Source organism: Phocoena sinus, chromosome 16 (assembly GCF_008692025.1).
Source record: "Phocoena sinus isolate mPhoSin1 chromosome 16, mPhoSin1.pri, whole genome shotgun sequence".
NCBI classification, from domain to species: domain Eukaryota; kingdom Metazoa; phylum Chordata; class Mammalia; order Artiodactyla; family Phocoenidae; genus Phocoena; species Phocoena sinus.
This window is the reverse complement of record NC_045778.1, coordinates 49818713-49845686: the sequence shown is the minus strand read 5'-3', so window position 1 is coordinate 49845686 and position 26974 is coordinate 49818713. Positions and strand designations below refer to the sequence as shown.

At 39.4% G+C, this 26974-nt stretch overlaps 1 protein-coding gene across 8 annotated transcripts in view; it reads right to left on the bottom strand.

The window, feature by feature from the left end:
* Positions 1-26974, bottom strand: part of PCGF5 (polycomb group ring finger 5) — a 116939-nt gene that overhangs the window by 37641 nt on the left and 52324 nt on the right. For 5 of the 8 annotated variants that reach the window (XR_004346131.1, XM_032607759.1, XM_032607765.1 and 2 more), the window contains exons 2-5: positions 25470-25764; positions 8425-8521; positions 2588-2643; positions 2415-2474 (exon numbers count right to left, since the gene is read on the bottom strand). Coding sequence is in view for 7 of the 8 variants with exons in the window: in XM_032607759.1 (XP_032463650.1) it covers positions 2415-2474; positions 2588-2643; positions 8425-8521; positions 25470-25581 (325 nt within the window). In the remaining variant the exon portion in view is untranslated. Of the gene's footprint in view, positions 1-2414; positions 2475-2587; positions 2644-8424; positions 8522-25469; positions 25765-26235; positions 26609-26974 lie in introns of those variants that run through there. The other 3 variants (XM_032607763.1, XM_032607762.1, XM_032607761.1) reach the window with 2 other exon arrangements.

Sequence of the window (26974 nt, the reverse complement as noted above, 5' to 3'; positions counted from 1 at the left end):
AAGCAACAATATACTAACCATGAAAACAAAAATAAACTTTAAAAACATTTCTTAACAGTTTTTGAGGAAGAATATATAACTGAAACTTTTAGTACCTTTAAATGTCCCAAGCACTCAACGATGGAAATATTTTTAAAAAACCCATCAGTGACTTATGAACATAGCTTACGACTTCTAGGCTCACTGGGACATCCAAATGAAAGACTCAGGACTAGCTATATTTGGTCACAAAAATGACTGCCATTAGTGATGAGACCACTTAGAAATTGATAAGATATAAAATACTTCCAAATTCTATATATATTCAAAACTTAAAACCAAGTACTCTTTTCAAACTAAAATATTCTCTAAGTTCTCAAAATTTCAAATTATTAGATATTCATAAAATTAGCTAGTGAAATAAGTAGAATGAATTAGCTTTTTTAACATGTATGTAACTATGTAGCATTAAAACACCATCAAAGAAATCTGAGTAGCATACTATAAACAAATGTATTTAACCTATGAAATACCAGAAGGCTACATATAATGCGACTATATTTGTTGATTCATTCATTTACTGAGTGCCTTTAACTCTGTTAAGACTAAGCCTGAGGAAACAATATTGAAACTGTAGTGTTATCATCCTCACCCTCATCGTGTCAGAGTATCTAGGAGGAGGTACAGGCAAGTAAAGAAAACAGACGCAGATGTCGATAAGGACTTTGATATAAGAGGTAAGATAGACCAGGTGGGCACATATAACAGAGTTAATAAACCCAAACTCTGGGGTGAAGCAGAGATTCAGGGGAGATTTCCAGATAAAATGTCTGTAAGCTGAAACTTGAAAGAATTAGTCAGCCAAGCATTACAGTATAGAAAATCCCAGGGAAAAAAAAGACCACTTAGCTCCTCTTTAATGACTGTAGTAAAAGCATTACAGATGTTATCATACAGGGCAGGTGGGTTCTCTCTTCTGCCTTTTTGTATGGAACCCACATAGACAGGAGCTGCCTTCTATGAACCAAGATCCAGCTCCAAGAAAAGGTCCAAATTCTTCACCCAAACTAAAGACCAAATATGACAAAATACTTTAAAAAGGCAGAAATATGGGAAAAGGGATAAACGCAAAGTAGGCTACAGTCCTTCGCTAGTCAATCTGTAAGACACACAGTCATGGACTAACCCGACCCCATCGCTTCTGACGACAAGCCCTGGCTACTGTCCTCCTGAAAAAGCAGGCAAAAACTGGAACATTCAGTCAATTTTACCTATATTTTTAGTACAGCACTACTGTCTAAATTGCAATTTACACTTGGGTAAAACAAGCCTTTAGTTAAGTCGTTCTTTGCCAGGCTTGGCTTCTTTGCCCATTTCAGTGTTTTGATTATAGATTAAAAATAATCCCTTGCTACCTTATTCCAATCATTCAAAACTATTCTCAAACCTCCCCTGCTACAGGAAGCCAGCCCTGCACAGTTAAGTTGAACTAAAAAAACTCTGATCCCCATTTTACATATGAAGTGAGAAAGCCATTTTAATGATATGTAATTGACAATCCTGTGAATCGTATGGAGAAACCAGGGAAGGAAGACTGAGCTCACAAGTGAGCCTATAAAAACAGACATATATCCCTGAAAGATTTCAATGGTATTTTTAGGCCATCTTGAAACAAACCTCATATTTAATGTCAATAGGAAAGGATACTACTTAAAATTTCAGATATGTTGTACTTTTTTTTCTTTTGTGTGAATTATATACACGCTAAAAACATTACTCTGCCCAGTAATGTTTGCCACTTTCCTTAATTATTAAAAATTGCTGATTTCTGAGGCTCCTGGGACCCAAAAGGGAAATTTGGTCACTTAGCATAGGTGATGGGGAAAATTCCCATAAGTGTCTAGAAATATTTTTCAAATTTTAGGATATATAAATTTGTATCATCTGAGCTCTACCTATGAAAAGTTTGTTCCAGATTATCAGAGCATAGCAAGATCCTCTGGTCTGGCTCTCAGCTACATCCCAGTTCCCTCTCCTATTAAACACACAAAATAAAATACAACAGCAAATGCCTCACTGTTTAGTTGCGGGCTACGGCTATTCCTTACTTCAGTCTCCTTTAGCTCTCCAGCTAATATTGCTATAATCAGCGGTCACTTTTCTGTTTTATCTCCTTTTTCTCTTCCCAATTTCCTCTATTTCCAATTACCTTCAACTGGACTGACTCCAGATTTACATGCATTTATATAAAATCTCATGATTCTATATAAAAAGTTCATAATCAGAGAAAGGTTCAGAATGTAAAGGGGTACATGAATTGTACCCCTTGTACAGGAGAAACTTGAGCTTGAAGAGACAGATTAGTTCACCACAGCTACAAAAAGCTGACCAATTTGAGAGATTCCATCAGATATAGAAGTAAAAAAAAAAATCACCTTGTCCATTTTCTTGAGGCTTGTTTTTCTTCCAAAATTCAGACTCACGCTCAAGTTCTTCTAATTTAAAAGAAAATATTATGAAAGTAATAGAAACACAATCATGAAGTCTTTAACAGAAATGGTGATTTCACAAAACACAAAACTCTGCAAGAACCCAAAGAGCAACTTACGTTCTCGTAGTCCAGGGACCAACTTAAATATAATTTCCTCTAATGTGTTATCCAACCTTCCAAAGAGGAAAAAAGAGAATATACAAACAATGAAGACATCAAAATCCAACAGGTAAACCATTTAAGATCTGCATCTCACATATACTACAAAATATAGAACATACACAGTTTTGGCACAAGTACCACACCCAACTGCTCTGCGAGTGGAGCACATCTATTGTAGCCTGTCCCAGTGGAACACAGATTAGAAAAATGGTCCCGTCCCCAGCTCTGTCTACAATCTTGCCCCTCTGAACAGGACCTTGATAAAGGGATGGAGTCTATTTCTCTACTCTGAGAATATGGGCTAGCCCTGAAATGTGCTCGGGCCAAAAGGATGTGGCACAAGTGACACTGCTTAGCTCTGAGCGCAAGCCTTATGAGGCATATCATGTGCTTTGTTGGTGTGCTTTCTTGGAATCCTGCCACCATTAGAACGAGTCTGGAGGACGTGACGCTATGTCCAAGGACAAGCTGCCCTGCTGAGGCCACCTCACACTAGGTCATGGACAGTCCAACCCAACAGGACAGAACCCAGGCCAGGATCGGCAGGGCAGCAACTGACCAGCCTCTGACTGCAGTCACCTGAGCGAGCCCAGCCAAGACCAGCAGACCCACCTGGATCTGTGAGCCACACAGAACTGTGAGGAATAGTAAGTGCTTTTACTGTTGTGTTCAGCATGAAAGTTAGGGGTGGTTTGTTATACAGCAATAGCTGATGCAGCCAGCTATTGCTTTCAAAATCTCCACCACAACTCTGGCTCTTTCCTATGAAAGAAATAATCTCCAGTCTTCTCTTCTGAGAAATTTAGACCATTTTTCCTAGATAAAAAACGTAAATATTTCCCTTGACATTTTTCTCGTCTCCTTTTCCTGCTGTATCTGAGCACAACTCTTCCTTTCCACGGCTTTCATTTCTTCATCTTGTCCTGCTGCTCCTGAGACACCCTTTCCGCTCATCTCCTTCACCCTGCTCGGAGGCACTACTCCTCTCCAACTGAAAACACGGCTACGCTTCTCACATCTAAAAAGCCCCCAAACCTTGGCTTAACCTATTGTCTTTTCAAGCTGTTAGCAGATACACAACCTCTTCTTCCAACCGGAAAAACTATGAAATCGCAGTTGACATTATTTCTGTCACATATTTTTGCTTCTTTTACTCGACTGAACTCCTCAAATCATCCATAACTTCCATAATGAACAGATATAAATTTCTTTGAGAGCTAAAATTTTTAAAATCTTACTTTTAAAGTCATTTTTCTCCTCATTGCTCTGCAGTAGTTTATCAGTGCTGCCTGACGCTGCCTCCTTGAAAATTTCCTTTCCTGGTTTTTCTTTTTTTCTATCAACTCCCTTTGTCCCCAAGATATTTTTCTTTTTCCAACTACCTCTACATCTGAGTATTCTCCTTTGCTCTGCTCTCTGCACCCTCTGACCTTTTCTACAGGCTGCCTTCCTTGAAGATCTCATCCACTTTTGTGACTTCAAAACTAACATATAAGCAGATAACATATATATATATACACAAACACACATTGCATCTCTCTGCTGAGCTCAAGTTCCATACTTCCAACAGATGTTGAATATCCCAAGCACCTCCTTTTGTTCATATATGTCAAGACTATCTTATCTATTCTCCTTCAACAAAATACTGAATACCTGTCTTTTTAAAAATTAAATTTAGAAATGATACCATATCATTCCCAAATAGGCTCAAAATGCAAGCATTATTTTAACCTACCTGTCTCTCCTGCTTCACATACTTACTCACCAAGCCCCAGACAGCTGCTTCTCAATGTTTCTCCCACCCAGTCTTTCCACATTCCCATCCTTCCGTTCCCTCAATTACCACCCTATTTAGAGGACGGCATAGAGATGTTTCCCTTTACCTTGACATGCTCATCGTGAATTTTCCTTAAGCACTAATTTGATCATTATTTGCCTGCTCGAGAACTAATTTCTTCCTACCACCTGGCTTCACGTGTTTATATAACTTGAGTTCAACCTGCAAACTGTAACTGGTGCTGCTCTCTTGTTGCTCTTCTCTAGCCAACTGACTTACTCAATTATCCTCAAGAATGCCTCGCCTTTTCCAATCTGTTTTCCTCCCTCATGCCCTTCATCCTGGCTCAAATACTTTTTTCCAGTTCCTACTCTCCAACCAAACCGATGTTACCTGATTCTTCAGGACTTACCTACTAACTCCTCCACAGAGTTTTCCCAGACTATTTAATAGTAGCAGTGTTCAAGAGAAGTATTATTTCTCTTCTTCTTAATATTTGTTTTATCAATGTAATACACATGTATAATTTACAAATCAAACTTCCCTGTAACCTTATATGAAAACACAACATTTTTATGCCCCGCTCTCTCTGTTCCTGATTCCTACAACCCCAGGGGCAACTGCTTTCAAATCCAAGCTGTTTTGTCTAGTATTTACTTTCATATTTCTATATATATGATAGACGGATGATAGATTAAAAAACAAAGCCATTCTTTCTCTGCTGTCTAGGTCTTTCTGACCTCCTTCTGTGGGAGATAAAGGTTTAGCTCTCTGATACCATCCTGCCATGCCCCTTTCCTCCCAACATACGTTTTCCCAACTCTCATCTTCCTAATAGTCTTACTGTCATTTTAAAAATAATGAGTGTTTACATGGTTAGGATTATCTAAATATTCACAGTGTACTCTGATTAAAGATATCCCCTCCTTCAATTTTTTTCTTTCCCTGGCGTTAGTAATTGCTTTCATTTCTTCATCTGCTACATACCCATTGCCAAATTCTCTGAAAGCATTTTCTTCTTACTATGCACAAACGGTTCAGGAATCAACTAGTTCCATTCCTGTCCCTGTGGGACATCACCCCTCACCAACGTCATGTTCTCGCTGCCCTCGCCGTCCATTCAGGACTACCCCACAGCAGTCATTAGAGCCACAGCTTGCATGCACCTTGGACTCCCCTGTCCCTCCCTCACTTGCTCAAAATCATGTGGTGTAACCACACCACCAGTCCAATCCAGCTCTCCATCACCTTCTACCCATGCGCTGGAAAGCCCAACCACACCCCTTCAAATTCGTAACTACAACCCAGGTGTGCCTTTCAGGTTGCCAGGACTCACACTACACTTCGCAGTCCATTTATTCTCTTACTTTCCTGGACAACACACTTTCTTCTCTCGCCAACCCCTACACCCGCCTTTTCCATCCTTACTCTTGGCTGATAAACATCTTCTCCTCAGTGAGACGCAAACTTGCAGACTCTGACCACCACGTCTACCTATGGCATCTGCACCCATGTCTACTCTGCCCTCCTACCTGCTGCTATACGTGACCTGTAGGAAGCCAGTCTCTTCTATTAGATTTCACTCCCTCTCAACCACCCAAGAACACTGCTTCAGCAATGCCCTCTCTCCCCAACTCTATTATTACCTTTTTGCTCTTTCTTGGATTAGTCCCTTCACACATGCCATTATTCCTCCCATATCACAACAAAACCGAAAACCTTCTTGACTGTACTTCTCTGAATGGCTACCACCCCATTTCTTTGCTCCCACTCCCATTTGTGGCAAAACTTGAAAAAGTTGTCTATACTCACTGTTTTTAATTCTTCTTCCTCCCTTTCTCTCTTGTAACAATCCAGTTAAGTTTTTGCCTCACAGCTCTACTGAAAGTGCTCTTGTCAAGGCTGATGACCTCCAAGTTGCTAAATCCAACTGTCAACTCTGTCTTCACCGTACAACATCAGACACAGTCCATCACTCCCTCTTCTTTGCTTGGCTTCCAAGCCACACACTTGGATCCTCCCTCTCCTGTATTGACTGTGCCTTTTCAGTTTCCTTTGCTGGTTCTTCCTCCTCTCCCTGACCTCTCAATGTTGGAATGCTCCAGGGATCAATCCTTGGTCCTCTACTCTTCTCTCTGCACTCACACCCGTGCATGATCTCATCCAGTCCCACAGTCTTAAATACTGTCTACATGCTGAAGACTACCAGATATTTAACCCCAGCCAGACCTCTCCCCTTGAATCACAGACTTGTATATTCACCTGCCAACTTCTCTCTTCTCTGAAATGATTAACAGACTCAACTTGTCCAAATCCAAACTCCCCATCTACCTGTCCCCCAAACCTGCTCTATCCTTAGTCTTCCTTATCTCAGTTAATGACAAGCCCATTCTCTAATTGCTCAAGTCAGAGATCAGGTCCCCAGTCTCTGAGCTCCTGGCCCACTACCCAGGCTCCCATGCTGCTCCTCAGACAAGTTGCAGGTGCCCTCCTAACTCCTGACTCAGGTGGTGAGCACTGGCTGCTGTCCTGACCTGGGACAGGCACACTTTCCTCAGATTTATGCACGGCTAATTCCCTCAGAGACAGCAATTCTGTGCTCAGATCTCACCTTCTCAATGAGGCCTATCCTCACCATTTTATTTAAAGCTGGCATCTGTCCCTCCCTTCATACCCCTGATGCCCCTCACTTGCAGCACCTTCTCAGAGTTGCTGATTCAGAGGGTCTGAGGCGGGGCCCAAGAACTGCCATTTCTAATAAGATACTAATGGTTTGGGGACCACACTTTGAAAACCAATGGGCCAGACGTTTACTTATAGACAAATTATTCCAACTATAGGTACTAACATAGAAAAGAAGTCTAAAATGTAAGACTTACAAATCCAGACTTACAGAATGATGGCAAACACCACACAGAGATGAAGTTAATAAGGGCTCTCTAGAGAATATCTAATTCTGTTTTTCAATGGGTACTTTCCTGAGATTGCACAGTTGATCTATGGTACAGCTATGGTAGGAACAGTGGGAAGAAAATGGGCTTAGTGGTGAGGACACCTGGCTTGTAGCTGGGAAGTAACATTTGAGTTTGCTAGGACCTTAGGCAATGTTGTATCACTTCTATAAATTTCAATTTCTAATCTTGAAAAAGGATTTGGATTAGGATCTTATGTAGCACTTCTATCTTTAAAAATATATGATTATACTTCTTTATATTATTACTATTTATTTGGTATAATGATTATACCAGTAAGTAAATGGTAAAAAGGTAGTCATTTTTAAAATTCTTTTAAGTTCTACATAAATGTCTGTACACTCTTTTTGAATATATGATACAGTTTTAAAAATTAATAGTATCCAGATTAGTATCCCTGACCATCAGGTCTGCCCTCTTTCCACTACCGCGTAGCTCAGCAAATATAGAGTATTTTGTAGAATATTAAAATACTGAAAATAGGGGACTTCCTTGGTGGCGCAGTGGTTAAGAATCCTCCTGCCAATGCAGGGGACACAGGTTCGAGCCCTGGTCCGGGAAGATCCCACATGCCGTGGAGCAACTAAGCCCATGTGCCACAACTGCTGAAGCCCGTGTGCCTAGAGCCCGTGCTCCACAACAAGAGAAGCCACCGCAATGAGAAGCCTGCACACCACAAGGAAGAGTGGCCCCCCGCTCGCTGCAACTAGAGAAAGCCTGCATGCAGCAACGAAGACCCAACACAGCGAAAATAAATAAATAAATCTAAAATACTGAAAATAACTACAACTAAAGTAACTTAGAGCCTGAGATAAAGTTATAATTTTTAACTTGGGAATGTGTTTCTTAAATATTTAATATGCACAGCCTTGTTTTTCATGTCCTCTTAATAAAATACTTTAAATTGAAATAAAATGCTTTAAAATGAAAATCATAAAACCTACATTAACTGAGTCAAAGCGCTAACAAATATGATGCATAATAAAAATTAAGAGTTTATATAATTTATTTAAGTTAGTTGAACTAAAAATACATTTACGTACCTCAACATTTCTAACGGGTTTGTCTCATGAACCTGGTTGCCACACCTTGGACAATCATTGCTGTCTTCAAAGTGCTGGACAATACAAGTCTTACAGACTGGGAAGAAAAAAGATGTTAGGTTAAAATGCATCATTTGAACTTAATGTAATTAGAAATAGTCCTTAAAAATTATCTACTACATGTAAAATACCATTCTTTAACCAATAAAACCTTAACATTATAACACTATAGGAAAGAACCAACTGAAATAAAGCCTACTGCCACAATATAAAAAGTACAGACTATTTTGCTTATTGTTTTTTTAAATATATTCACAAACCAAACAATTTATTCATAGCACTATAAAAACTGATGCGTTTACATAAAATGATAGGGGTTTTCATTTAAAGAAGTAGAACAAGGAAAGGTAAAAGCTGGTAAGTCAGGCCCATCCTTTCTTCTCCAAATAAAAATCAAATCTGAAGCACAAAATCTGTGTAAATTAAAGATTCACTTTCCATGCAATGTTGAAAAAACCTGAAAATCTAGTATGTTATCTTTAGAGATTTTAGAAATTTACCCCCAAACTGGAAATATGAAAAAAATATTCTGTTAAAATTATCTCAAAATTAAATAGGGCTAGAAAGTACTCATAAATGTAAGCTTTGAACATACAGAATCTCAAATTCAAATATTTATGTGTGTGTGAAATTATTAATTACGAAACCATGGATTTTCTACGTAGCTCTATTTAGAAGACTGATGGTATCTGCAGATGTGGAACTCGCGGATATGGAGGGCTGACTGTAAGGGACTTGAGCCTCAGAAGATTTTGGTATCCACGGGGATCTTGGATAAATCAGCAAAATTGATGGATGGCAAAATAAAAAATACATATTATAAAAAAAAAGTTGGTAAGTCTGCATTTATTTTCTTTTACTAAAAGTTTATTTGAATGCAACATAAATAGTTCTTAATAATACTTGACAGTTTTCAGCATGTCTGGATTACTTTTACTGGCAGGGTGCTCCTGGGACTAGCCAGGAGTTACAACGGAACTTCTGGCCTGTGCAGAGTATGATGAGTCTGTGCTCACAGATACCATAATTCCAAGGGGCACTAAGTACGGGTAGTGACATCAAGCTGGTACAAAAGCACGAGAGGTAAACCGAAAGAATGACTGAGAAACTGAAAGGGATAATTAAGATTTTAAATAAAGATTATAAACAAAGACAACAGAAATATGATTGTGGCTTTTTGGCCACAAGCCTATACAGCCTGCCACTCCTCCACATAATACTAATCTTTCTGGTTATGGTCACCTTTTCCCTAAGCTTCTTACCTATCAACTGTCTTGCTCAAAAACCTTTGACATGTTTACAGCATCTGAACTATAAGAATTTTTCAGTCCAATTCCCTATTCAATACCCCCTCCTCCATTTTATTACCCTGTGTAATCTTAAATTTTCACCTGGTACTGATCAGCTGCCCTTTTACAACTCATTACAAACTACTTTCCCCCCTCCTTAAGCCCCACACTATCTAAAACAAGTAAAGTTTATGTAAACAATTGATCAAGAGTAAACACTAGGATTCCTACCACTGAGATTAGGTCCGAAAATTCAAACACATCACACATACTGGTCAGAGCAACAATGGTCGGGGAAGAATTCTCCTCAGTAACTAATTTTAAAATTATCAGTACATACAGAGAATAGTATCTTGGTATTTCCTTTCACTTATTTATTCATTGATTCAATAGCCAAGCATTGTACTAGAAGTTGGGGGTGCAGGGGTAAACAAAACAAAGTCCATACCCTTATGGAGCTTATATTCTATTTGGGAAGTGAAAGAATTTTAGTTAGTAATAAGTGATATTTACAAAACAAATAGAAAAATGATAGAGTGTGTGTGTGTGTGTCAGAGAGAGAGAGAGAGAGAGCGAGAGGGAGGGGAGGGAGGGAGGAGAGGGAGGGGGGAGAGAGAGAAGAAGGGGGGAGAGAGAGAAGGGGGGAGAGAGAGAAGAAGGCGGGAGAGAGAGGGAGAAGGGGGAGGGGGGAGGGAGAGAGCACAAGAACGCGCACGGGCGTGCTGGGGGCTCGTAGCTATGTTAGGTACGAGTGATCAGGGTAGGACTTCCTAAGAAGGTAACACCTGAGCAGATTTTTTTGTTGTAAGAGTATACCCGAGTCCCCTATTCTCTACCTCTTTTTACCATGACATACAGCTATTAGGGTAACAACCCTTTACTATAATTCTCACAAAATTTGGATGAAGACAGTATTAGAAAACCTTAAAACAGAAAAAGCTTAGATATGAATATATCTGTCCTCCAAATTTCTTGGCCTCCAAAACATTCTAAATGTCTTTTAAAAAGTTAATGTTTGGGAGGGACGGCTGCCTTGCTAAGCCACACTGAGGTAGAAGGAAAAAAAGCTGAATTATTTTGCAGATTGCTGGTATTTGCTCTTTTCCCAGGGACACTAGATACATCTCTGAAATTTGGGAAAGAAGGCAAATAGTACAGATAAGAGGCAAGGAATGAAGGGTATTATAAAGCCTGATCTTGTCCTGAATCTCTGATCCTGCCCTGGGGCTCTGTCGTTCAAAGGTTTTATCATGCTCAAGGTATTCAGGAATTCCTGGTTGTCTACGGCTTGCCAAACAGAGAGGCACATGACATGCCCAGAGCAAGTCTTCATCTAGGTCAGCCAAAAGGCTACGGGCAGGAGCCTATCCTCCCAGGGGCAAAGATACTAATCTAGGTTGTTCAAGAAAGCAATGTGAGGCTCATTTGTCCAGAGGTGCACACAGTTTCAAGAATAAGGCTGCTTAAGGCCAAGGCAGCCCCAGTGCTCAAGGGTGCTGATGGGGAATATTAATCTATATTCTAGATCTGGACTGTCCAACATGATAGCCACTAGTGGCATGTGGCTCCCAAGCACTTGAAATGTTGCTACTTCAAGTTGAGATGTGCTGTAAGTGTAAAACACTTGCCAGACTTTCAGAATGAAAAAAATCTCATTAATGTTATATTAATTACATGTGGAATTGATAATATTTTAGACATTGGATTAAATAAAATATATTAAAACTAATTTCATTTGTTTTTTTAAGTGGCTACTAGAAAATTTAAAATTACACAGGTGGCTCACATTTATTTCTACTGAATAGTGCTCAACAGAGGGAGATAGAAGCCCATCAGGAGGTGAATTTATTTTCACATCAACATCTGAGATACAGTATCTTATTCTACTTTTGCAGATGAAGGAGAAGAGGTTTTTACAAGCTAGGTAACCTGCCTTCCCTGATGAATGGCAGCACAGAGACTTGAATCAGGATTTCTGATATGAAATCAAATTTTGCAGATTAAAAAATGTTTTTAACTTTACAAAAGGAAAGAATGTAATGTAGAAATACCATCCCCCAAAACATCTTTAGCATCTCTGCTAATCTGACCACCAAGTAAACATGACAGATAAGCCATCCCATAGGGCATAGGAATTAACCTTACTACATAAAATATTACATTAAAAGAATTTAAAAAATATTTTTACAGAGGCTAAGGCACGTAATTGCCTTACTTAAATTTTTTTCAAATAGTTTAAGAGAAAAATTTAAGATGTTAAAATATATTTTTACTCCAGTTTTCTTTTTTGTTCAGATGATTTGGTGGTGGATGTCATCATTTTCATCATAATCACTAACAATTAAAAGGTTTATGTAACAGGTACCACCCAAACACTTCAAAATATATTTAATTCGACACAATTTCATAATATTCATTAAAGCCCCATTAATTAGGTAATATTATTAGGCCTCTTACAGATGAAGAAACTGAATAGAGAACTTCAGCAGTTTGCCCAAAATCAATGGAGCCAATAAGTGGCGAAAGGCAGGATTTGAATCAAGAGCCCATTGTCTTATCCAGTGCATACCTATATGCTACATTGTCTTCTAATTTTATATCTATACATCTAAGGCATACAGAAAAAGAATGCCTTATCCCTTAATTTGGGAGCCTTAGATATGTCCACTTGTAGAATGAGAACTCCTTTTAAACTGAATATTTTGCACAAAATAGCCCTTTCAGGTAGCTCATATAGTCCTTAAAAAAAAAAATTCTAGAAAATACATCTCCCACATGCTTTTAAAAGCTGTTAAATAAAGCACAACTGTATATACATTAGAACCTGAGGAAATACAGGCCACAAACTTCACTGAAACTGAAAAAAAAAAAAAGTAAAATGAGAATTTGCTTTCCCTTAGACGCTTAAAAAAAAAATCACTACAAAACTGACCTTTGATTCTTAGTTTATAATTTGGTTTATACGAGCTGAAAAACACATTTTAAAAATATCTTAAAGATTTAACACTAAGCTAACTGCTCAACTGCTGTACTGGTTAACTGGTCCAAGAATGATGTTTAAAAAGGTCCCAGTCTGCGGTTAAGACTGTGTGTGGAGACCAAGGAGAGACTTCATCCTCACCAGCCACTCTACAGAGAGATGCTGGAGCCAGCAGAAACACCTGGTCAGAAAGGGAGTTAGGCTCACCAAAGATATCCCCAGTTGCAAAAACACTTAAATGGTAACAAGTGCCAACATTCATTGAGCATTAACCAAATATCAGGCTCAGGGCTTTGTACGGCTTACTGTATGGACTGCTATCAGCAAAGGAAGGAATGCGATACCGGAGAGCCTGAGCAGGCTGCCCACATCTGCCCAGCTGTGTAGGCAGACATGGCACCCAACCCCAGGCTGGATGTGCAGCTCAAGGCCTAAAATCCAAACCACTATGCAACACATCTTAAAATCAATACCATTGGTCCCGAGTCACCAGGATTTCATATTTTTAACTGATCTTTATATTTAGCCTCATCACAACCATCATTAAACTTCTGCCAAAGCTTACTAAATGAAATTGTTCTTTTACCATGTCTTAGGTTTGAACTAGGTTGTTATACAGATTAGCAGGGAAAGAGTCATGTGTCATCTAAGCAGTGGTTTTCAAATTGAGATGGGCACCACAATCACCATGAGATTTTTTAAAAGAACGGATTCATGGTCCCCATCCCAGACCAATTAAATCAAAATCTCTGGGAGATTAGCACCAGGACTCTAACTGTGCAAAGCTCTCACTGAAGCAGCCAGAAGACAACTGGGAAAACCCAGCCACAAAATCCTTACTGGCTAGTGCCTCAGTGAGGCTGCCCCATTCCAGGATTTGGCCCTCTGCCAAATCCTAACCGGAAGCCACTTTCTCATTCACCATTAGGGAATCACTGACACAGGACAAAACATAATCAAAAGAATATGCGATTAATGTGTTCTCTCTATATAATGCAGACTTACATGAGAAGCCCAGGCAGTATGGCACAGTTGTTCTAGATAAAAGATAATCTTGAGGCAGACAGCTGGATCTGAATCCCAGGTTCTGCCATTCGGCAAATTACTTTGTGCGCTTCTCTGTACAGGGAGATAACAAGGGTATCTACCTCACAGGGTTCTTAGGAGGACTAAATGAGATAATATATGTAAAATGTGTAAACAAGTGGTAACTTATATTTAATAAATATGAGCTATCACTGTAAGTTGGATCGCTGGATGAGCATAAAATCATATGCATCAAAATCAGTAACCAAATACTGAATGGCATCAGACCACGATTAGTTTGACGCATCTATCTTAAATAACAGATGACCTTGCTAATGGAACCTGAAATATCTATCATGTACTGGTATTAACCCTCTGCAGCCATGTTCACCCTAGAGATAGTCTTGCAACTCAAGTATGATATTTATGGCACACTGCTTCACCTGAATGGGAACTGCCTATCTTTGCATGTATGATACTTCTTTTTCTGGGGTTGAGGGTCCAAGATTGACCAACACTTTCACATTATACAGTCCTTCCTCAACTTTACATGTTTAATACAATTCTAGCACAGTCCCACTGGTCTAGGAGAAACCCTGTTGTGTCTCTTCCGGATCACTTTGCATATACCTGCTCTGAAGCACCATTTTATATGGATTCCACAGTTTAACTATTAAAAGGCTATCCTATTTTTTTATTTTCAAGTTCTTGAGGGGAGCGGGTTCTTCACAACAGGTACAAAGCCCATCTGTTGTTGCTATCTTGGATGTATGGTCCGCCCACATCTCTCATAGAAAGCTAACTGCCCAGCTTTTAATGACGCGGTGATCTACGGAGATTTCTCTTCTTGAGCACCAATTCTGCTATCACTGATAATAAAACAATAACAGTCTTTTCTCTCATGTCCTTGGTCATGTCACTCATTAGTAATGCTGTTTATTAAAAGTGATCAAAGGCTGACTTCGTTAAAATCACCCGAGTGTGTTGGTTTTATCTGTCAACCTAGAAGCATATTTTTTCCTCCTTCCTTAAGCACATCACTATCTTTATGTGCCCTTCTTAATAACACTCATTTGATACAGTTCACCTTTGAAAAATTTGCCTGTTATCTACTAACAATTTATAAATAAACTGTGGTCATCTGCAAAGAGAAGAGGCATCAGTTTGCTGCTTTTGATACATATTTACATGTGAAACTGACATTACTTCTAAAGTTTTCCAGAATAGCTGTAATTTGCTTCCATGAGACAGTACCTCCTGGTTTTACTCATATAAGGAATTAATGAACATCTTACGTTATACGTGGCACAGTTCTTTCAAAGGCGTACATGAGTTGCAATTTCATGGAGAACACTAAGGATAGCATTACTTTCTACTGAGGAGAATGCTTTATTCTTGTTTTTGCCAGGACAGAGGGACAGGCAGCAAGGCAGAGCCTGCTGGACAGGGTCAGGACACAGTCTTGGGGCTTCAGCACACTAGGGGAATCTGAGACCAAGCAGGTCAGGAGACCACGAAGTCCAGGAGGGCCTTCCACAGACAGGCTTATGGAGTCAAGTGGGACTCCAGGGTGAGGGCAGACTCTAGTAGGTCAGTGAGTGCAATAATGATCTCATTCCCCTCCTTATCAACATAAATTCCACGACCAGTCAGAATAATCACTTCCTCACACAGACTCTAAATAGCTTTGCTCTACTTCAAGTAGTCTTCCCTTCTCTTCTTTTGTCATGCTTCCTCAGTTAAACTATTAACCCTGGCTAAATCCAACTCTCTGCTCCCTCTGCGCTGCAAGATTACAGCTGAACATTGTGGGAGAAAAACATGCATCGTGCTGATTGGTCTCTCACCTTAAATTCATGACCATGACCCTCAAAAATGGGTCCTTCATCTGCCAGGCAGTCACCCTCAATGCCCTAATTCCATATGCTCTTCACCAATACTTCATACCTTCTCTCCTCTCTCCTCAAGCCCTCACTTATCCTCCCCCATCTCCACTCTCCACTGATGACCTCACTTCCTGTTCTACTGAAAACAAAAGGAAAGAAGAAAAAAAAAGGAAACAGAATTTATATCACCATACCTACTCACTCACTAACATCTAAACTTTGTGGTCTTGCCTGTTTCTAGAACTTTCACGTGTCAATCTCTGCTCTGTTCACTAGACCCCCTTCCAACGACCCGAGAACATTGCTCCATTGCTTCTCTCTCTCGCCTGTGTCAGTATTCTGCTATCTGCTGAAGATTCCCATCAACATTCAAACATATTATTTCCCTATCTTTAAAAAAAAGAATCAAACTTCTGTTGACCCTACTTCCCTTGTCAGCTATCACTCCATTTCAGAGCTACCTATACTCTCTCTAATACCTCTCTTCCCATTCTTTTTTCACCTTCTTTACCTTCATTAAGGTGAAAGACTTACATAATCATTGTACAATTAGCAAAACAATGAAATTAAAACATTTCCATCCTCTCACACCCACCCAGACTTCCACTCCTTACCACTCCACTGAAAGTGCTCAGCGAGACTATCCACGGTGCCTGCGCTGCTCAGCCTGGGCCTTTCAGTCCCATCTTATAAACACAACTGACTCGGCCAGTCCCTCCTCCTAGACACTATGTGTTTGCTTTGCCTCCCAGGACCTACTCTGTTTCCTCCTACCTCACTGCCTCCTCCCCCTCAGCGCCCAGGGCTCAGCCTTGGCCATCACCCCTTCTCCATCTATGCTCACTCCCTTAGCGCTCTCACTGATTAAATATGATCTAAATGCTGATCATCTCCAGACTGATATGTCCAACTCCCAACTGGTTGGGATCAGGTATCTGATCAGCCAACTCCTTTACCTTCTTAAATCTGTTCAACTGCCACCTTCCTAATGGTGCCTACCCTGAGCACAGGCTTACTTTAAGTGGTCATACCCTCTCACTGACTGCCCAATTCCCTGTACCCAGCCTGACCTTCCCTTTTTCTGTAGCATTTATCACCAGAGCGTACCGTCATTTATACACTCTTGACTTACCGCCTACTATGTTGCCTGATGTGTCCCAGGTGCCCAGAATAGTACCTGGAGGAGGAGGTGCTCAGTAAATATTTGTGGAATAAATGAGGACACAAGGGTTAGGAATAGAAGAGGGAGCCACGATTTTAGGACTTACAGGTGTACTACTGAAGTCAAGTCAGAAATCAGCCTAGATTCTCAACTAAGGCAAGGGAAGAGATTCTGAATTCACTAGTAATTTTCTTGACAATTAAAATGAGTTAATTCAATATAAGCTACATAATTTTCTAAAATAAAATGATCATTTTCTGTTAACCGAGTAATGTCAGCAGTTGAGCATTCTGAGAGAATATAGCTTTGTTCACTGGTTTCTGAATTTCTGATATATATATACACACAAGTCTGGCAAAACCCAGTATGTTATACAACACCAGTAGATATGATAGATCTTCAAAGTACCCAAACAGAAATTATCTTTTGCCTCCTCTACACTGGTTGGACTCTACTTGTTCATAATGTTTACACTCAACCTTTGTGCTAGACTCTTAAACATACCTGTACACCGACCACAATTTCTAACTCTGAATACATTTGGTTTTTAGGTTACGTATTTTTCTCTCAATCCATCACTGGTATTAGTTCCAACTCATCCTGACCTAGATATAATTTATTCTCAGAAACCAATACAGAAGACAACTTATTGTTATCCCTAGTTTTGTCTTTCAGTGTCCACTATGAATCTTTGCTCAGCTTTTCAAACATTCTTTACTACCTAATGCATAGTTTCAAAAGCTAAAGAACCATATATCTGATATAATTCTTCTTAACATTATTACCAATAATAGATGACACCAAGATTGTTTAAGGCCTATAATTATTCTTTCCTATTTAAAAAGAATCATCAAAATGAACACTATAATCATTTTCATGAATGAACTAGTTTCTGCCAAAATATTGTTGAAATATGTAACATCAGTTATACCAGTGACTCTCATTTCTACCACAACCCTGAGAACATTGTAGTTGCACCTACTGAAAGTACGGTTTCCAGTACGGTTTCTGTTTAGGTTTAAGTACAGTTCCTATTTAGGCCTTTGATTATTACTCTAAAACAAGTCTTGACTCTAAAAATCAAATTTTAATAAAGAATACATTCTTGGAAAGTCATTTATATCTCTTCTTCATTATAATGGCTATCACTCAGAATTATTAATAAATTCAGATCCTGATTGGGTACATAATGACAGGTATACAGTCATGAAAACACAGAAGAGGCTTACTATATATATTTTGAAAATTCACATGCTGCTTAAAGAAATTTTAGAAAATGTAGACTAGCAGAAGAAGAAAAATAAAATTAGCAAATATCCCAATTTATTATGAAGAGGTACCTGAGTCAGACAGGAATAGGAACCTAGCTCTAGCACTTGTTAGCTGTGTTACTTAACCTTTCTGAGTTTTGTCTCTGTGAAAACACTAGCATGCCAATCTGAAATACTCTTCCCTCAAACTTTTCATAGCTTGCTCCTTCCTATTATTTACGCTCTCTGCTCAGATGGTAACTTCCAAGCAAGACCTTATTCTGTCTTATTTTTCTTCATAGCCTGTGTTATACATAGAATCTAAAATTACATCATTCACTTGCTTTTTGTCTGTCTGTTCTATTGAAACATAAATTTAGGAGGACAGACTGTATCTGTATTGTTTATTGCTGTCTTCCCACTGCCTAGAGTAATGACTGGCACAAGGTAGGTGCTAATAAACATTTGCTGACTGACTTAATAACACCACCTAACTATAAGGTTTTGGGAAGATTAAATAAGGCAATGCATGTATAAGCCCATGACCCCCAATATAACATTCAATAATAACAGCCACTATCTAATTTTATTAGCATTTACTTCAATTACTGTATGATTAAAAGTACAAACTGCCTACTTCTAGAGGTGCTGGTTATTAATGTCTGGTCCAGAGCATGCTTCTCAGACTTTAGTGAATCACAAAATCACCTGAAGGGCTTGCTATTACGCAAATTTCCGGCCCTCTCCCCACATGTCCGGACTCAGTAGGTCTGTGGTAAGGCCTGAGAATGTGCACTTCTAACAAGCTCCCAGGTGATGATGCTGCTGGTGTGGAGACTGCACTTTGAACAGCAAGTATATGTGGCATAAGATTTTTAAACACTGAGTATCAACATATCAAGAGTGCTCTGTACCTTAATTAAATACTTTTATATTTATGATACTTGTTCAAAAAACAATAAATGATGGTAGAACTTAAAATTTTACCATCTTATGATTAAATTATTCCTTCATTCTTACACAGTACTACATAAAATTCCAAGTCCCTTAACTGTCACATCAATTATATTTAATTATCAATTAACCCTTCTTCTTTACATAAATTGAAAACTAAATACAACAATGTTTTTCCAAAGAATTCATCTTAGTTAAGGGACTACCACCATAATTTCTAAAAAGGCAGAAAGAAGAAAGCTTTCTTTTCCTGTACCACAGAATTCCACGTCTATAACCTTCCCTTTTTTCTGAGGAAAGAATCATCAGACTCTTAAAGAGGCCTCTAGCCACAAAAGAGTTAAGAACCAATGCACTGTGTTCTGCACATTTTAGCTGCTGGAACAAAGCTCCTTTGTTCTTAGTTTAAGTGAAAAGTCTTTCATTTTAAGTCAACAACCTATACAACCACCAGCAAATACACTCTAAGCAACCTCAAAAATTCCTCAGGACCCTGGTGCAAGAGATAGAGCATCCCTTAATTTAGAACCACCGATCTCTGCTCCCCAATCCTGCGTCTCTCCCTCTCCCTACCCATGACCCACAAAGCTCCCACCTATATTTCAGAAGACAGGTTTTCAAAATCCGTAGTTCCTAACCCACACTATCTACATGCCTTTCAAGGTACCTTTCACTGCATTTGAATCTTGGAAAGGAAAAACACACAATAAACTAATCAACTGATTGACCATTTATTTATTCATTTAAGCTTTTACTGAACACTCAAGTACCAGGTACTAAGGATACACTTAAGCTAAATCGGCCTATGGGAGTAGACAGGTGGCATATGTTGGAGTAGATGAGCTTTAAAGGATGGGCGGCTGCTAGCCAGGCATACAGGAGACGTTCCAAGCAGAGCAAGCAGCTGAACCATGTGTGTGCAGTGTGTGTCAGGTGGTGGGGGGAGGGAGAGGGCAGAAATCAGTCACAGCTGCGTAGCTTTAATTTATCCTGAGGGCAGTAGAGTACCTTTAGGAAATTTTGGGTTGGCTGAAGCTTGAGCGATGAAGACAGTAAGCCCTTGTAAATGATCACCACTGACACAGCTTAGAAGTGGGCTGCAGGGACTTTGGTGAGAAGGAATGAGGGCCTGAGCGAGAAAGGTCACAGGGGATGAGAGTGAAGGGACAGATTCAAGAGAGATTACAGAGAGAGACTAGATAGAACTCTGCCCCTGCTTTGTTAGGGTAAAGAGAGTCCAGCATGGAGCATATTTCTTGCTCGGACAACTGAATGTTGGCATCCCATTCATTCACTTTTAGGTAATGTTAAGTTCCAGGAGGCTTCAAGGACATCTAAGTGGACATCCAGTGGGATTCTGAGGCTTAGAATAAAGATTTGGGAGACATCAGCATAGGCAGTTGAAGTCTCAGAGGAGGTGAGTTCATATAGAAAAGAAAAAAATAGATCCAAATACACCTGTAGAAATTTCTTCTTGGCTTATGAGTTTTGCTTAGCAGAGTTTAAGTTCCAAATTTATCTTATTTACCACGCTACTCCACGGGCTAGCAAAGTGCCTGACATCTAATTCTTTATTTTAGAGAATTCAATAATTATTTGTGTGAACAAATTTATTCCCTTAGGTTTGTTAGGTTGTAAAAATTACCTCATAGACATGTAACCACATGTAACTTAACAAACCACACTTTGTTAGGTTGTTAAAATTACCTCATAGACATGTGGATTTAGTTCATCTAGCATTAAGTGATCATTTAAAGGGAAAACTCATCTGTATTTTAAATTTTTACCTCATTTTAAAGTTTTATTATCTTTTTATCAAACGTCCTTGGTCTGCTGAAGGGAGCTGGTATTAGTAGTTGAGGTATGAGCCTACTTAAAGATGGGGCTTTTATAAGCCCTTTCTTTTGGCGACTCCTCGTCAGAAGCGTGGGACATTCTGCGCTGCCGTCTCTGCCCCCTCTTCCTTCTGACTGCCTTGCCCCTTTCTCTGTCTTCCAGAGAGCTGAGTGCTAAGAACACCAAGGACTGCTGCAGTCAGACAGTCTGCTGTCATTTTGGCCCTTGTTTCTACATCCACAGGGAAGCCAGGCAGTGTTAGCTCCCGAATTTCTTAATGGGAAAACAGGGATCAACAAACTGATTTGAGGAGAGAGAAAGAGTCGAGATGCAGGTGCAGAGTAATCTGAAAGAGTAAAGTAGCTCCGTTTATCCATATCAAAGCAGGGAGAGCCACTCATGATCCCTACACCTCCTGCCCCAAAGCACCTCCACTGCAGCCAGGCCCAAGCATGTATGTCCCTGCCTGAGAAGGCTTTGGGCCCATGGCTTTAGGAATTTCAGAAAACACTCTTTTTGGTTCCTTCTCTGGCATTCATTCTGCTGCAACATCCTGACATATATCTGCTATTACATCATTCTGTTTCCTCATTTTCATCACACTTACCAGCATCCAAATTTATTGATATTTTATACATTCCCTAACTTGATTACTATTCCTTCAGAACAGAACCAGAGTTCTGAAGGGACTGGTCCTAAAATCTGCTTTTGCTCACCAATAATAAAGCTCCATTTACACATCTCAAACTCGAATAGTAAGAACAAAATCTTTCTCTTTTATTATGAGTTTCCATAATAAGAACTATTGTTTACCCATTCTTTTTTTTTTTTTTTTTTTTGCAGTACGTGGGCCTCTCACTGTTGTGGCCTCTCCCGTTGCGGAGCACAGGCTCCTGATGCATAGGCCCAGCGACCATGGCCCACGGGCCCAACCGCTCTGCAGCATGTGGGATCTTCCCGAACTGGGGCACGAACCCGCATCCCCTGCATCGGTAGGCGGACTCTCAACCACTGCGCCACCAGGGAAGCCCTACCCATTCTTTACTTATAGTATCATAAAATTATAGTTTAGGTACAAAGTTATTTTAATAAGATATTTTTATATGCCAAAGTCAAGATGGAAACTATCTGGGGGTACCTCATTGTCACTTAACACTTCTCACTTTCCTCCTGTCCCATTTGGCCATCTTCTCTATTGGGCCATATTCTCTATTTGGGATCTATACTGATCCCAAATCATTGTATCACATATATCTGTCCCACCTTATACCTAAGAAAACCAGGTAACATCAAAGAGCCAACCAATGATTAAGGAACATGCTTTACAGTACTATTTATTTTATCAATACAAATAGGGGGATATTTTGCAAGTGGGATAGTTTTTGCCTATAAGCCCCAGTATGAATATGAACCAAGAAATATATAGAAATCCAAGGACCAGAAAGTGCATAAAGCTTAGCACTACAGAATCCTCAGGTCTCCTAAGACACTGGGTTGAGTGCCTGACTCCACCATCATTTACTCTACTGTTCTGTGTTCTCTGTGGATGAAAGAGGCCATATTTGTGTCTTTTAATCACAATTCTGCCATGTTCATTCTCTCTCAGTAAAGGGGCTTGCTGACTGCCAAGGGACTTTTCAGGCCAGAATGATAAGAGCTATTAAACGGTCACCTATCCCTTTAGACCTTAATTAAATTGCTGTTGCAAACATAAACATAACCCTTGCTTATAAACTTATTGTTTATACTTCTAGAATCTTTTGTTTTTCCTTCAGAAAAGTAACATTTAGGAAATTCCGTGGTGGCGCAGTGGTTGAGAATCCACCTGCCAATGCAGGGGACACGTGTTCAAGCCCTGGTCCGGGAAGATCCCACATGCCGTGGAGCAACTAAGCCCGTGCGCCACCAACTACTGAGCCTGCACTCTGGAGTCTGCGAGCCACAACTACCGAGCCTGTGTGCCACAACTACTGAAGCCCACGTGCCTAGAGCCCATGCTCCGCAACATGAGAAGCCACTGCAATGAGAAGCCCGCGCACCACAATGAACAGTAGCCCCCGCCTGCCGCATCTAGAGAAAGCCCGCACGCAGCAACAAAGACCCAACGTAGCCAAAATAAGTAAATAAATAAAATAAATTTATATTAAAAAAAGTAACATTTAAACTGGGATTTCATTATGTCCCAAAGAAAATTTTCTTTCAGAAGAACAGATATAAAATCTGTATTATATAGATAAAAACTGGAGAATTTGTGCTTTCTTCTCATCTGCCAAACAGAACTGGCAGGTTTTGCTGGACAAATCCAATTATAAAAACAATGCACTAATGTCAGAAGAAGCAAAACAAAACAGACTGTGGACCATGTCCAGGTGCCATGCTTCGTGTAGTGGGAAACAGGAAAGTATAAGACAAAGTCCCCACTCTAGAGTAGCCACATCCTACTGGTTCTGCCTCCAAAATACATCCACAGTCAATCACTCTTCCCTGCCTCCATCTCACACCTCATTACCCTGGCTGAAGGCCCCATAATCTTTCAGCTGACCTGCAGCAATAGCCTTCTCACTGATTAGCTGTTCCTTAAACTTGCCAAGGGCATTCCCACCTCAAGGCCGTGTACTTGCTTTTCCCTCTGCCCGGAATGCTCTTCCCATATATCCAGAGTTCAATCCCTTCAGGTTTCTGTCCAAATGTCATCATATCAAAGAGGCCAACCCCGACACACTATATAAAATGACCCCAACTCTCCTATCTACAATCCTTCTTTGTTCTTCATAGCATTTAACACAATCTAACGTGGCGTATGTTTATTATTGGTTTTCCCCTTTCTTGAGAGCAGAGATTTTTGACTACCTTGTTCACTGCTGCTATTCTCTGTGCCTAGAATGGTGCCTGGCACATGGTAGGCATTCAATAAATACCTGTTTGATGATGTTTAACTGATAACTGTTCAAGTTAAGATAATGATACAGTGCAACAGTAAGTGAGCATTTCAAGACAGTTCATAGTTAACTGGTAATTGAACAGCATGGGCCCAGTAATACCTCCAAAAAGTATACATCAACATCACTTGGAGAGGTTTGCCAAAATACACATGTCCAGACCTCATCACAACACCCACCAATCTCTCCAGGTGGAGGTGTGAAAAAGTTTACGTTTAAACAGCATCCTAGGTGACTTTTTTTTTGTGGTAAAATATTTATAAAATCTGCCATTTTAACAACTAACGGGTGATTCTTTTTTTGCAACCCTGTTTAAAACTACCGGTATAACAGTATGTAAGTTAAGCAGAGGGAGAATAGCTTAAGGGGGGATTAAAAAAATGTCCCAGGTTATCTTAGAAAGAGCATGGGCTTTGGAGCTGAATACAGGTCTACTACTCATAAGCTGCGGGACTGGGTAAGTGACTTAGCTCTTAAGCTCCCACACCCACAAGTGAAGATAATCTCTATACTCTCTCTGTCTCCCCACATCCCCTCCAAACTGCTTCAAGGTTACTGTTTAAAGCTAAAATGAAATCAAGTATATAAAGTATCTACTTTGGTGCACATAACAGGCATTAAACTAGAACTTACTGGAATTACCTTCATTGAAATAGGAAAATAAATTCATACTGGCAAAAGCACAAAAAATAGGTGAAATACTGGCCTAAGTGGCTATAAAAATGTCTCTCTACTGATAGTACAGGTGAAAAAGAAACTTGTCAGGAGTTCCACAGATATGATCATTCATTAGAACAGTGATTCTCAAACTTGTGCGTGCTTCAGAATCACCTGGAGGGATTGTTAAACACAGATGTCTGGGCCTACTCCCAGAGCGCTTCTGTAATTCTGGGGGGAGGCCTGATAATCTGCATTTGTAACAAGTTCCCAGGGGATGCTGAGGCTGTTGGTTATTGGTCAAAGGGTACAGTTTCAGTTATACAAGATGAATAAATCCTAGAGATCTACTGTACAGCATAGTGCCCACGGTTAACAATACTGTGTTGTACACTTAAAAATTTGCTAGGAGGGTAGATTTTACAGTGTATTCTTATCACAATAATAATAAACGAGGGTGAGAGAAAACTTTTGGAGGTGATGGATAAGGTTTATGGCATTGATGTGGGTGATGGTTTCGTGTGTATATACTTATCTCTAAACTCATCAAGTTAAACACATTAAACACGTACAGCTTTTTTATGTCAACCATACCTCAAAAAAGTGATTGTAAAAAACCCACAATGAATTAAAGTAAGCATATCCTAAAAAATCTCTGAGCATATTAATTCTTTCAATAAAATTTTTAAAACGCGAAAACCTGAAATAGTTCACATAAAAAAAAAACTGTTATAGTTTAACCAATAACTGCTTATGATTTTCAGAACATTTTAAAATCAGATAAAAGTGAACTATAACAATTTAAAAAAGAAACAAGAAAAAATTCATACCACTGGTATCCCAGTGAGAAATTCAATTCTGAAAATAAATTCAAAGTTAATTCTTAGAATACTCATTGTTTTAAAAGTTAAAATCTAGAGGAAAAACCCCAAAATGTGGTAGTTTTAAAAGAAGAAGTGTAACCCAAAACTTCTGATAGGTAGATGACAAAATAAAGAACACTTACAGGTATGGAGGCATTCCGTCACTGTAGTTGGCTTGATCAGATACCCTTTACAGATATAGCAAGTGATGTAAGGATTGAAATCTTTCACCAAGTGTTTCCTCTGGGTAGCCATTCGTGGTTAGCTAGGACTGGCTCTAGTAGTTCAGGCAAACAGGGGTATTAAGTGAATGAAAGTCTGATCCCAGGAGCTGGTGTGGAGTTCCCAACTGGATGTCCTGAGGCATGAGAACTAACATCCAGACTTCTCATGAGATCACTGGTCATCACTCCTTTTGGTGGTTCTGCTTTCCCATATCTTCTTCCACAGTAATTTTAAAAAGACGAGAGAAAAAGGTGTCAAATTACCCGTACTGTATTAACACCAATGTATTAGCAACAAGTATTACATGTTCCAAACTGGGTGAACAGGTGAATAGAACATTTCCCTCACTGTAACATTAATTTGTAAACCTGCTATGATTAAGTCAGAATAATAACAAATTCATCCAATCCTGAGGCCTCAACTATCACATCTATACAAATGACACCTGAGGCTATTAACGCTGGTTTTGACATCTTTACCTCTTGAGTAATGCATTTTAACTATCTGCTTGACTGCTCTATTAGGAGTTCCTGCCAACACAAGCTAAAAGATTCAAAATTGAAGCCATTATCCTCCCTATCAAGATGCTCCCTATTTCCATTCTGTACTCCACACCTAGTCGGTAATCAAATCAAATGGATGTCCTTTTCCATTCCTTCCACAGCCATCCTACTCAAATATTACCTCTCCACCTGCAGCCCAACTTATGTTCCACCAAGTTTATTCTATCACATTTGGATCCTCTTCTCAAAGAATGTCAGTGTCTCCTCTTTACTCTGTAACAGAGAAACCTTTAAATTTCTCAGCTTGTCGTATAAGACCCTCCACAGGCTGACTTTAACATATCATTCAAAGCTCAGTAAAACTGAAAGGATGGCTCTTTCCATAGTCCATTCTGCAGGTCCTATGTCCTCCATCCAAAGAGCTCTTCTGCTCCCCTATCTAGAGCCTACCTATTCTTCAAACCCTTTTCCAAAGCTATCCTCAGTGTAATCTCCCCGGTTTTTTTTAACCCTTATTTCTCTGTTACGTTTTCCTTCTATTTTTATTTACAGTTACATTCATTCTTAATCTCCTCTATTAGACTGCAAAATCTTAAACAGACACCAGTCACATTTAGTAAATGTATAACCTGGGCAATGTTACTTATCGTCTCTAAGTCTTACGGTTTTTTAAACTGTAAAATGAAAACAAGAATGCCAGCCTCCTACAGTTGTGACGATTAAATGAGACAACATACATATAGCTAGCAGACTGTAAAAACTGAATGTCATTAATTTTTTAACTTTTTTTTTCCAGAAACGTCTAGCATGGCTTGTCCATATGGTTACTTTAAAAAGTTTTAAAGGTTTCTTACAACAAACGTGTCCTCTTAGAGGACACAACATGAAAAAAAGGAGTGGATTTCCCAAGTTAATTCTAT